The sequence below is a fragment of the Strigops habroptila genome, chromosome 1, assembly GCF_004027225.2.
Source record: "Strigops habroptila isolate Jane chromosome 1, bStrHab1.2.pri, whole genome shotgun sequence".
In the NCBI taxonomy this organism is placed as follows: domain Eukaryota; kingdom Metazoa; phylum Chordata; class Aves; order Psittaciformes; family Psittacidae; genus Strigops; species Strigops habroptila.
The window spans coordinates 123,462,029-123,474,657 of record NC_044277.2 but is presented as its reverse complement, the minus strand read 5'-3'; the positions used below and the strand labels follow the sequence as shown (position 1 = coordinate 123,474,657).

At 45.7% G+C, this 12,629-nt stretch overlaps 2 protein-coding genes across 9 annotated transcripts in view; one reads left to right on the top strand and one right to left on the bottom strand.

The window, feature by feature from the left end:
• Positions 1–4,727, top strand: part of SLC25A13 (solute carrier family 25 member 13) — a 101,110-nt gene extending 96,383 nt beyond the window's left edge. For both annotated transcript variants that reach the window (XM_030488454.1, XM_030488444.2), the window contains 3 exons: positions 2,280–2,438; positions 2,519–2,609; positions 3,511–4,727. In XM_030488454.1, coding sequence (XP_030344314.1) covers positions 2,280–2,438; positions 2,519–2,609; positions 3,511–3,700 — 440 coding nt within the window. In that variant the 3' untranslated portion in view covers positions 3,701–4,727. The remainder of the gene's footprint in view (positions 1–2,279; positions 2,439–2,518; positions 2,610–3,510) is intronic.
• A 5,398-nt stretch (positions 4,728–10,125) lies between these two features.
• Positions 10,126–12,629, bottom strand: part of DYNC1I1 (dynein cytoplasmic 1 intermediate chain 1) — a 190,660-nt gene continuing 188,156 nt past the window's right edge. For all 7 annotated transcript variants that reach the window (XM_030492458.1, XM_030492475.1, XM_030492494.1 and 4 more), the window contains one exon: positions 10,126–11,090. In XM_030492458.1, coding sequence (XP_030348318.1) covers positions 10,980–11,090 — 111 coding nt within the window. In that variant the 3' untranslated portion in view covers positions 10,126–10,979. The remainder of the gene's footprint in view (positions 11,091–12,629) is intronic.

The following is a 12,629-nucleotide window of genomic DNA, read 5'->3' as shown; positions in this document are numbered from 1 at the left end:
ATTTCTCACCCATTTTAATGGAACAAAACAATTTTTGAACTTTAGATCATATTTACAGGCTTGAAACATAAGCTGGCATTTTTAAGCCAAGTCATTTCTTAGATTTTCCTATTTTTCTCTTTCTAGCCATTGTCAGGTGATTGCAGACTGAGATAACCATCCCTTTGAAGTTCAGGCACACAAGCAGTCTTTATTGTTGCTGATATGGCTTACCAAACTGGCTATAATGTGAATTTTATCCAGTGCTTCCTGTGAATCCCATCCTAGATTAACTCTCATGAGCAAATTACAGTGTTAAAGATACAACACTCATCGTACTGTTTACAAAACCAAGGAATTTATTTTATTGGGTGCAAGTGAAGCATGGTGGGGGTGTATGTGTGCGCTGTTTTGCCGTGATAAAGTCAAGGGGAAGATAAACCAAAACCCCCATCACCTCCGAAGCGCTGGCTTGGTCTCTGGGCTGATGTCTCTGCTCTGGCCAAAGATCTTGCGTGGTCAATGGACTTCTGAGGTGTGCGTGAGCTCTGTTTGGGCGTGGGAAACTCCACCTTTCCACAGCCCCTGCTGCTGGGATATTCAAACTGGCCATGCCCAGATGTGCACCTGCATCCTTTGCCAGTGGGTGTTGCTTGTGTTGGGTGTATTTTCTTCCTTCTCATTGCTGTTAGGGACACATGGAACATGCATGTCATCTAGCTTGATCTGCTTCTGGTTTCCACTGTTCACTAGATGTCTCAACCTATTGTGCCACAACGTTTTCTGAAGTGGTTCTAATATCAGCTACAGGATCTCTCATCGATTCTCTCTGTCTTCTTGTTGCCTCCATTAACTTCCTTCTCCTCCCCTCGCTTCTCTTTTTTATTGTCAGCTCCTGCTCTGCCATTTGTGTTATTTTGATTGTAAGCCCTTCACAGCAGTGACCTGTAAATTCCTGTTTGTTTGTAAAGTCTTTTGTCCTGTACACGTAGCTCCTAAAAATAGGAATAAAAACATCTTTAACTGCAAAATATCCTCAGTAATAAGGAATGAAGAATAAGGAGACGGAAGTCAACGTGCAGTGAGCAGAATTGTTTCTAAGTATGTCCTTTGGTTTTCCTTGAAAACACTGGCTGGCTTTTGAAGGACAAAAGTCCAGCTTTAAATTGAAGACTCAACCAATATCCTGGTGTGGGTAAGGCTAAGCAAAGAGGAATTCAACGTTTCTGAAGTTCAGAAACCTTTGCCAGGTTTTAGCACTTGCCTGCCAGGCTGACCACTGTGCAAGTTCAGCGTGTGAGTTATTTTGGGGGGTCCGGGAGAGGAGGAGGAGTTCTTATTTTGGTGATACGCACACGCTTACACTTCTCAGAGCAGCCTGCAGAAAGGGTGCTCTGGTGCTTGAAGCCAGACCATGCTGGTTTGGACAGAAGTTGTTACAGAATTATTAAGCCTAAAAAAAAAAAAGCAAAGAAGATTTATGCATCTACATCTGACCAAGTTGGTTTGGAACAGATGCAGAATGGAAAAGTAATAAAACCATAAGAGACAGTGTCTTCTGGGTACAGTCTCGGTGCTTTATTTTTTCTTTTGGCTTCTTTTTTTTCAGTTCTAAACATGGGCAGCCCCAGTTTGGATAGGAATGGTTTTAGAAATACCACCCATTGGCAATTTGGTATTTTTTTTTACTGTCAGTTGATTATCTGCCAGGGTAAATTTAAATCTTCCTCCAAGTGTTCTGCTGAGGATCTCAGCTGTGGCTTTGCAGCCGAGCAGTCTGCCATGCCTAATGAGAAGAATGACCCCTTTTTTAAACCTTAGCTCTCATGCTTTGCTGAGCATGCACGGCATTATCTGGTTCTCGGTGACATTGCTGTGTGAGGGCTTGGGGGGTGTGTGTGTGTGCACAGGCAATTCTAGCACAGTATGCAGCCAGAATGCCGGAAGCCACAGAGAGGCGTGAAAAGGACAGGGGAAGATTGACCTTACCTCCAAACACCTTGTGCTTATTGACTATGCAAGTTTCTGGTTAGCACTGAAAAACCCAGCCGGTGCCTCCCAGCTCGGCAGGAAGCATGTGATAGATACGGTTGTTCCTTTAGGAGAAGCTCTTTCTGGGTGAAGCCACGTCCACAATGACTGCCTCTTGTTGTTTGTTCTCCTTCTCAGCTTCTGCTTAACTCAATGTGGCTGGATTCTCCTGACGTAAGGAGGAAAGGCAGGGATACCCCTGGGTAAATGAGGTGTGTAGCATATGTGACAAGCCAGTTGTGCCCACTGGTCGTTTCTGTGTTGTGCAGGTATGCCGGCAGCCTCCCTGGTGACTCCTGCGGATGTCATCAAAACAAGGCTGCAGGTGGCTGCCCGGGCAGGACAGACCACCTACAGCGGCGTGGTGGACTGCTTTGTCAAGATCCTTCGAGAGGAAGGACCAAAGGCTCTGTGGAAAGGAGCAGGAGGTGTGTAAAAGAGCTTTGATTGCCAAGTGATTTCCAGTTGTGGGTTTTGTCACTGAGGACCTCTTTTCTTTTCTTCCAAGCTCGTGTATTTCGATCTTCTCCTCAGTTTGGTGTAACTCTGGTGACTTATGAGCTACTGCAGAGGTGGTTTTACGTGGACTTCGGGGGAATGTAAGTATGCAGTGTCTGAATCTGCCTGGGACACTGAAGCTGCACTTGGCACTGTGTGGGTCTTGGTGCTCCTCAACTTGTCAGAGTCAGGTTCTTGCTATTACAGAGGGCACATTGCAAAGGCTTTGCAAATATTGCTTAAGCCACTACACTTGTGGAGGTGAGGATGATATTCCAGTACCTGCTTCACAGCAAAACATTACCATGTTTTATATCACCATTTCAAGTTGAGAACCTGTGCTAGTGTAAACAGACAGTGAGAGGCTAAATAATGGGCTGGGGATGTAACTGCAGGGGAAACATAAGCTGGCATTTTTTCCTTTTTTCCTTTGTGATGCCTGCCAGGTCACGATATGCTCTGCATTAGTCCTCATTAGTTTGGTGAAGGAGCTGTGCCCCTCATTAGGCAGGACATTTGACATCCAAAAAACTCTGTAGATGTCACCAAGACCAAAACCTGTTTATTGGAGCTTCAGCTCTTCCTGTCTTTGTTGATGAAATTGCTGTTCAATGTGATCCCAGGAGCAGCCTCAGACCATTTGTGAATCTTTGGGGACAGTAGTTTGAAAGCCACCATAAAAATTGCTTAAACTCTGCTAGGTTCCTGGATTGGTTGTGCACTGCAGCAGAGACTTATGAACCCCTGCTCCCCTACACTGCAGTTTTCTTAATGCACTACAAATTTTATCTGGATTTGACCATATTCAATCAACATGAAGGCTCCTAACTGTTCTGGGAGATTTTAAAACGGGGTATTTCTCATTGCATTTTAGCATTTAATTTAGTTACTCACTGGGAGGTACACTCAGATGTCTCATTCTCCTTGCTTTATGGAGGAGATTTTTTGTGGATGCTGATTTTACTCTGTGGAAATTGATTTATTATTTTTATTATTTTGCAGAAAACCAGCTGGATCAGAGCCAGTTCCTAAATCTAGGATCACGCTCCCTGCTCCTAACCCTGACCATGTTGGTGGTTATAAATTGGCAGTTGCCACTTTTGCAGGGATTGAAAACAAGTTTGGACTTTACCTACCTCGGTTTAAGCCATCACCACCTACCTCAAAGGCTGCTGCAGCAGTAGGACCCTAAGTTTATTGCTGTAGGTTTTTTGTTATTAGTTGGGAAAGAGCCACTTTTCTAATTGGTAAATACTTTATTCCCTTAGCTTCTCATCCTGTAAAGTTTAGCTTCATTTGAGTTTTAAGGTAATTTTCATCTGAAATGTAATCATTTGTCTTTGTGCTTCCTTAACCAGATCACTGTGAAATTCTTACCAGTTGTTTTAAGTTTGGGACCATGAATGTATTTGTCCACATCTGACATGTGCTTGCGTTGGGAAGACACTAATTTTAGGTTCTGTTTGCTGGGGAGGGCTGGGTGAGAGCTGTGAACCAGATCATTTTACAGGCAGTGCTCCACTGCAGATCACCAGGGCGGATGTCACACATCGTCACTCAGATGGAAAAACTCAGTGGATATCACGGTGCTCAGAGCGGAATGATTTCAACTGTACATGGAAATCAGTGATAAACTCAGTGTGTGTCTGTAGAGGTCAGCAAATATATACCCGGTACCTAAGTATGCCAGTACAGCTTCGACTTTTTAAATATGTACACGCACAAGGTCTGTTTCTGGATTGTATTATGAAGCTTTTATGTGGAACATGTTTTTGTAATGGAAACCACATTTATAAATGTTTAGCAGTTGTATTATGTTACTGGTATCAAAATGCTCAAAAGAAAGTGTTATTCTCCATAGTCTTTGCACTTTATGGCAGAACTTTTGGCATTCTACTACACATACAAGGAAATTTCATAACTAGGTGCCTATCTTGGGTTGCTGGTGTTTGGAATTCAGTTTGTATATGCACTTCTATAGTAAAACGCTGCTTGTTTAAATAACTGCAATAGAAAATTCATGCACTGTATCAATGGTACCTGCCTTAACTGCTGGCTTGTAATTGGCAAATAGGTGGTTTCAGATTCTTATTTACTTCATTGAGTCAAAAGAGATTAAAATACTCTAACAGAAAAGATTTTACTTAATTTTTTGGTGCCTTGCACAGTGTTTAGAAAATTATGTATTTATGAAGATAGAAATAAACCTTTCAAAGAGATGCACACATGGTATTCTGTTACAGAAATAGCATAGTACATCAAGTGTCTTGTTCAGCTTGTTACAAAGTTAGGTTAAGATGAAGTTAATGTCTGGACATGTAGGCTACAAAAACACCTGCAGCTTCAGAACAAATTCCTGAGTTCCCCTCTGTAGAAAAGACATCTGTTGGTGTAGGTGACACTGACAAAAAGAAACCTTACCTCAGTCAAAAGCCAGGATTGGGCTAAGCTGTGATATTTTGACCCTGCTTGGCAGTGGGTTAGACTGGATGATCTCCAGAGGTCCCTTCCAACCATAACCATTCTGTGACTCTGTGACCTTCACCTCTGGGGGAGGTTGATGTGTTACGAGCAGTCTGACTATCTGGTCAGTTGAAAGTACTGCTGGGTGTCTCCTGTGATACCTCTTACAACCAGGAAGAATTTGGTCTTGCTTGTGTTCTTGGGGTGGGTGGTGGGTGCCTTCAACTGAGGGAATAGATGCAGTGTTTTTGCAGAAGAATGAGTAAGGTATGCAGTATCAAATTGTTGTACTATGACTTGTAGAAATACTGAAGTGGAAATGACTCTGTTGTGTGTTTGGCTCATTGTGAAAATGATTCTCTTGGGCTGATTCACATTTTGAAGTTACCAGTGAAATGGAATCGTGGCAGGATTAGCATCTGCAGTACATGAGCACAAGGAGAGAAGATGACATATGCCTGCAGCTGCATCTTGGGGTCTGGCTAAGCCAGTGTGCAGAGGCTGTGCCAGGCTCTGACGGCTGCTGGCTGCCACCTCCCAACCCTGTATATCTGAATCTCCCCAGATGACAGCTCCTTCGTTTCAGAAATGGGGGCAAAAAGCTGACCCTTGTATTACTTCAGAATTAGCTGTCAGATTTTTGGTTAAGGCTTGTCATAAAAGTTAAACTTTCTCACTGGGAGATGCCTGTGCTTGACGCCTGAGATTTCAGGCTATTTAAGAGCTGGTTTTACATGCCTTTCCTCACTTTTTTCCTGATGGACCTTGTCAGGGGTTTCTGTGGAAAGTCAGCAGCTCAGGGAAGACATCTGAGTACTGCGTTGCACGTCCTCCCCGACCTGGGACAGGCGGTTCCTGGCCATGAGCATGGGTTCAGCCAGCAGCTGCTCCCTCCCAGCCAGAGCGGGACACCGGCCATCCCTGCCGGAGCACGCTCCAGTGCTGCCGGACCCCAGCGCAGCCAGTGCCTCGCAGCCAGCAATGGGACAGGGACTGGAGCTGGGTTATTGTCTGACTTGCACAACTTCTTGGCTCGTGTGATAAAGACCGTTGCTTGCGTTTGACAAAACAAATCACAGCTCAACCCAGTTCATTCCCTGCATAGTGGTGCCTTCTCTTTCCCAGGCCTGGCAATATGTATGTGATTTATCCTTTATTCTAGGGATGAAGGGACAATGCTACCAGCCCAGGGCACAGCTCTCCTGTGGCAGGTCCACCTCAGAAGGCCACACAGCCTTTATCCTATCTCTGGCAGTCAAGTTGAGCAAGGCTGGACTGACAACCCCCACCGCAACCCATGGTGGCCCTCCTCTTCCCCATTAACTGTCTTCTGGGGGGTGGTTCTATCCTTCTGCCCTTCTTTTCAGGGCCAGTAGATGATGCAGGCAGGGGCAGAACAATTGAAGAGCCAGTGACTGCTTCCTTATCATGCAGCTCAGTTTAAAATGTTTCAAAGCACGCTACGGCTCTGCCCAGAGATCTGGGGGACGATCTGTGCCCACAGTCAGCTTCCGCCAGACACAAAAGGATGCATTCCTGCTCTGAAAAGCTCACAAGCCAAGAAGTTGTCAGATTGCCTTGCAAACAAACAAAAGGCCCTGAGGACAATGTTCAGTGTTTAGATGTTTGTCCTCTTCGTGTTTGGGCAAGTTATGCAAAGTGTGGGAGGACCAGGATAAAATGTAACTGCGCTTGCTTCCTGTGGGCCAGCTAACTCCCCGTGACAGTGCTTCCAAAGAGACAAAAAGAAATGATCCAGTATTGGTGATGTTACCTATCACCATGAAAGCGGGGAAGGGGTGCCTCTGAAACAGTTACCCCCTACTTGTGTTTCTCAGCCCAGCAGAAGCTGAGGGATACTTTTCTAGTTGGTCCCCAGGGAAAGGGTTGGGTTTAAGCTGACTTAATATTGACAGTTTGCAGGAACGCTTTTGTGAGCAAACATACCACAGGCTTCAAAAATAACATGGGCAGGTTTTTCTAAACCTGCTAAAAATATAAAACCCGACAAACTGCTCTGCATCTTCCTCAGGAGGGGATTGCCTGCTCGGGAATGTCCTGCCATACACCCCATGGTGTGCATGTACGTCATGCTGCTTGCTGCTGAGCTCCTCGGCTCACCGGCGCACATGTGGCAGGGGGGCAGGCAGGAATCTGCCAACCTTGATGTTCAAATACCACTGTGAAATTGAGACATTTCGGTTGAAATATTTCGGGGGTCGGTGTTGGGACCGGTCCTGTTCAACATCTTTGTCAGTGACATGGACAGTGGGATTGAGTGTGCCCTCAGCAAGTTTGCCGACGACACCAAGCTGTGTGGTTCGGTTGATTTGCTGGAGGGAAGGGATGCCATCCAGAGGGACCTGGACACGCTTGAGAGGTGGGCCAGTGCCAACCTTATGAAGTTCAACCAAGCCAAGTGCAAGGTCCTACGCCTGGGTCAGGGCAATCCCAAACACAAATACAGGCTGGGGGAGACTGGATTGAGAACTGCCCTGAGGAGAAGGACTTGGGGTGCTGGTTAATGAGAAGCTCACCATGATGCGGCTTCAGTGTGCGCTCACAGCCCAGAAACCAACCGTATCCTGGGCTGCATCAAAAGAAGAGTGACCAGCAGGTCGAAGGAGGTGATCCTGCCCCTCTACTCTGGTCTCATGAGACCCCACCTGCAGTACTGTATCCAGCTTCGGGCCCTCTACACAAGAGGGATGTGGACCTGTTGGAGCAAGTCCAGAGGAGGCCACAAAGATGCTCCAAAGGTTGGAGCAGTTCACCTGTTGAAATCAGACTGAGAGAGTTGGGCATGCTCAGCCTGGAGAAGAGAAGGCTCTGGGGAGACCTTAGAGAAGCCTTCCACTAACTAAAGGGGCCCTACAGGAAATCTGGAGAGGGACTTTTGGCAAGGGCATGTAGTGATAGGACAAGGGGAATGGGTTTAAACAGAACGAAAATAGATTAGATATTAAGAAGAAATTTTTTACTGTGAGGGTGGTGAGACACAGGCACAGGCTGCCCAGAGAAGTTGTGGCTGCCCCATCCTTGGCAGTGTTCAACGCCAGGTTGGACAGGGCTTTCAGTATCAAGATGTTTTCTCTTTGCTGAAAATAGAGGGTAATTTTGTATTTACTTCCCTACCGGGGAAGATGCTGAGGAACATCTGTCATATAGGCTCTTTTGGAAAGCCAGTGAGGGGGAGCGATTTGTTTAGCAGCAGGAAAATCAATCATACAAACAAAAACTGTAGGAGATTCCTGGAAAGGCACAACAAGGGCTGGTCAGAGAGTGCACTGCACAGCAGCCACGACCAGCAGAAGGGGAGTAAATGCCTCATTCTTGTTGGGTGCTCTTCCCCTGCTTCAGCTGCTTGTAATGGCCCTTTCATGTTGTTTCCTGTGGAAATCTGGATCTTTTCATTGTTCCCTCTGTGTACTGCTGAACCCCTCTCAAAAAGGAGGAGAGAAGAATAAAAAGAGGGAGTTTGGTCGAATTCATTTGCACACAGCAGCAAATGCTGAAGGTCTTCTGAGGCTGCTCTTAAAACCATTTTACAAGCTGTTAATGCCATAAAGTAGGGAGACTTGGAAGGCGAACATGCAGAACATGCAGTCCCCCCCTTAGGTTCCAAAACCTGAATGGCAATATGGAAAAAGTGGAAGCACATTTGCCAACCATTTCCACTCTGCTGGTTACGATGAACAGGAGACACCGTCAATCAAACACCCTTCCCTTTACAACCCTCACACAGCATCCCACACTTTCAGATGTGGATGTACCATAGGGGCAGAAGGGCAGTGAGTGTCCCACCTCTCCTCCTCAGCAACATGAGTTTACTCTGTGTATATCTACATGTGTGTTCCTAATCTTGTGTCCCACTAATGGCCAACATACATCTCCCACCCCTTCCCCTTTGCACTGCATGTGCCCACATACACACACAACACTTACATGTCCTTTTTGAAAGGAAAACAGGGAGAAACTGGGGAAAAAACAACCCAGAGATGATGTCTAAGCTGCTGCTTCACAAGTGTCTCGCCTGGTTGTTCATTAGCATTCACCTTTAAGGTACAACAGTGCTGTGAGTGCCACACTGGTTCTTTGGGACAGCTCCCAGCGTACCCAGGGAAGCAGGAGGAACACAAGGCTCCCTCATGTGTGGCTCTGCTCTTGGAGCCACCAATGACAGACGTATCTGTGCTCTGTGAACTAGTTCATCTGGTGGAAGACCCTGCTTACCACAACCCAGTGGGCAGGACGCTTCCATGGGAGATAGCTTCAGGTCCCACAGGCACTGGGACATATCTTCAGGTCCCACCATGAAGAAGAAACTAGCCCATACACTCTCACTGGTAGTTATTCCTAACCATTGAGAGGATAAGGGAAATCCAGGTCTCCAAAGGATTAATTTTCTTAGCCTACTCTGGCTATTAGCAGTGCAGAGGCTTCCCAGCAGGTCTGGGTTTGGCCATAGCTCTGAAGAGCATTAGACGATAAATGTATCATTTTGTATCATGATGGCCCAAAGATGAGACGTGGTTCCCTGCAAACTTAACATACAAAATCTTTGTTGCTGTCTGACTTCCAACATTTCTTGCTGTAATGGTTCACCTGCCTGCCCAAGGGATTGTGAGCCACTGCTTAACCCATGTGTCGGAGCTGTGCTCTGCCTCAGCACAGTGTTGAGATGTGAACACAACTAGCAGCCTCACCACTAAGGTGAGCATTCAGCAGCATCCCTCTGGGCACGTGGTGAGATCAGGCTGCACCCTGTTTCTTTGCTCAAGCCGCAAGAGTTTGTCATAAAGGAGAACATTGCCTTGTCCCCTACACCAACCTGTCTCTCAAGACAGTTTGAGGACGCCTTGTCCTTCCCATTCCTTTTAGTGCATATGGCAGGATGGTGCTGCTCTGCATGTGCACAGCCAGGGATGGAGGGAAAAACCAGAAATGAATCAAGCCTAGAAGCTGATGTGGGTGAGTGTCTGCTCATGTAGGATTTGCAGCAGGATCTGATGGCCAGCCCCCAGGTAGCGAAGGTATCTATTCCCATAGCAGCTGCATTAGCATTCTGTGAGTCAGGGCAGTCACATTTTCCCAGTGACCGGCAGGGAACACGCTGAGCGGTGCTGGCAAGGAAAGATGAACCACACTGCGACAGGACGGGCTCCATACATTTTATTGGCAATACTAGTGTCATACTCGGGAACCACAACCCTTTGTCAGACTGTTAGTGTTAACTTGCATGACAAGTATCAGTGACCAACTGTATTTGAAATATAGTTAAAGTGCCTAGAAATAATAGGCATCTTGAAAGAAAAAAAAGGAAACTCATTCCATCCACTCAAGCCAACCTTTATAGATCTTACATCTTAAGCAGAACTGATGTACTGTAATTGTTATGTGGACTTTAACGTAACCTCTACAGCAGCACACAGACAATGCAGTTCTCTCATTATGCACATGCTTTAGGATCATTTATTTTAATGCTTTCAAATAAATATGTTCCATGCAGCACACCGCAATAAATAAGGAGCAGCAACTTTCGTATAGTACATCCATTCATAATGTAAGTCACCATGTGAAACACCACATCTAAAGTCTTTGGCCCAGTCCCATACAGTGAAGCACACCACATCTGCACATAATCATATCTGGCTTCATATGGATTTAATAGGACTATGCCAGAAGCGCAATGTGAGCACAAGTTTAACCAGGGGTTCCTAGCTATTAAATACAGCTACTAAGTAGTTAAAAGGCAACAACTAAACCCATAAAGGGTTGATTTGTCTTTTCTTTCTTACTTTTCAGACAGAAATATAAAGTATGAAAATGCTCTGGATATTTTCAGCCTTGTGTAAAGCAGTGTGATTAATACGGAATGCTTTGAGCAATACTGGCACAGACTGGCATCGAAAGCCACATCAGGACTGACTCTGACACTGAACACTGGTGTACTCAGCAGGGGGGAAGCTGCTGTTGTGGTGGCGGCGGGTGCTGCTCCTTGTCCTCCTCTAGGCTGACAGCTCCACCGCTCCTTCCTCCTCGCTGTCTGCCCGGTTGGCGCGGATCTCCACCAGGGTCCGGGCGAAGCGGGTCCACTCGTCGTTGTGCGGAACAGCCAGCTGCGGAGAGACCACAGGGAGTTAGGCTGCGTGGGGAGGCCGGTCAGCATCTCTCCAGCCACAGAGAGGCACCTCCATGAGCAGAGCCCCTACTGCAGTCATCACAGCTGTGCTCGGTGAAGGACTGCAGCACAGGCCTCACAACCCCAGCTCCCAGGACAAACCTGGCAGCTTCTGATTCAGCACCAGCCAGGAGCTTCTGCATCAGTGCCACAGAAAACACCTCTATCATCTGCTTGATTTTAAGGCAAGGTTTCTTGCTGGCATGCTATTGCAAAACCTACCCCTTGGTTAAAGTATTTCAGGTTTAAGGTGAGGCCTTGATCTCTACAAGTGTATACACGTCTGTTTAACCTTGCACACGTGAGCTGGCCATTTGAAGTCAGCGAGGCTGTGCTCAAGTGTAATTGTTTGCAGGACCGAGGTCAACGTGCGCAAGGTAACAGAGCTTTTACAGCTCCGTACTGAAACTGTTTTCCTGAAGTTCATTAAAACTCTTAATAGTAAAATAAAAATATCATGTTATTTTAGTTACCCTCCTCTATGTGAAGGAATTCACAATTATAAGAAATGCCTTACAACAGAAATCGGGTACTGCATTACTGGTCTGATTTTTTATATTATCATGCAAGATCCGTTTCCATTTAATGCCATTGATGTTTCTAATGAAGAGCTCTTGAACATCAGGCTTCAAGAGGGATGTGTAATATAAATAGCTAAACTTTCAGACAAAACACTTTAGTGCTATGGCAAAATAATATTGCAGTCATTTCCAGCTGGATCCCATACTGCAATTTCTGGAAGATAAAGCAAGCTGGGATTCAGATCATTAAAACAAAAAAAGGGCAGTTTTCTCAAACTTTGTTTCCATTAACTCAGATTCCAGAAAACAGCAACAAGCACCCAGAACGATGCCCATTTTTACTGCCCCACTGAAGCCCTGTAATCATGTCCTGAATACAATATGAAAAAATAGCTGTTCCAAGATATTGTGCAGTGCTTGGTACTGAAGAAGGCAACTGTTTGGTAACTATGGGGCACATAGATAATAAATTAGCAAATGGATGCCTTTAGACTGAACAGTGAGTACAACTTTAGCTAATCCAGTTTGTGGTACCCAATACTCAACTTTACTGACTGACTTCTTTTAAAGCACTGCCAAAATGCCATGTAGATGGCTGGCTGCCTATGTCCATTTGGCACTAGCAGATTAGAGCTGCACAGAAAGCTGTATGGTACACTGTACTGGAATAGAGTCAATATTCTCCTCTCCTTACATCACCACAGTGATACATGTAACTGGAGACCAAGAGAAGGATCCATTACATGAACTAGCAAGCCCAGCTGGGGAAAGAGCCTGCGTATATGCCCAGTGTTGACCACGTGTGAAAGCTCCACGTTCACTGCTGCAAGTCCAGTGTTAATCATATGGATAGGAATTTGCAATACTGGATCTAAACATCTCCTCCAAATCTCACTGGCACTGAACAGTTTTTCAACTATTTTGTACCTAGTTTTGCCCCTACATCCAATATTTTG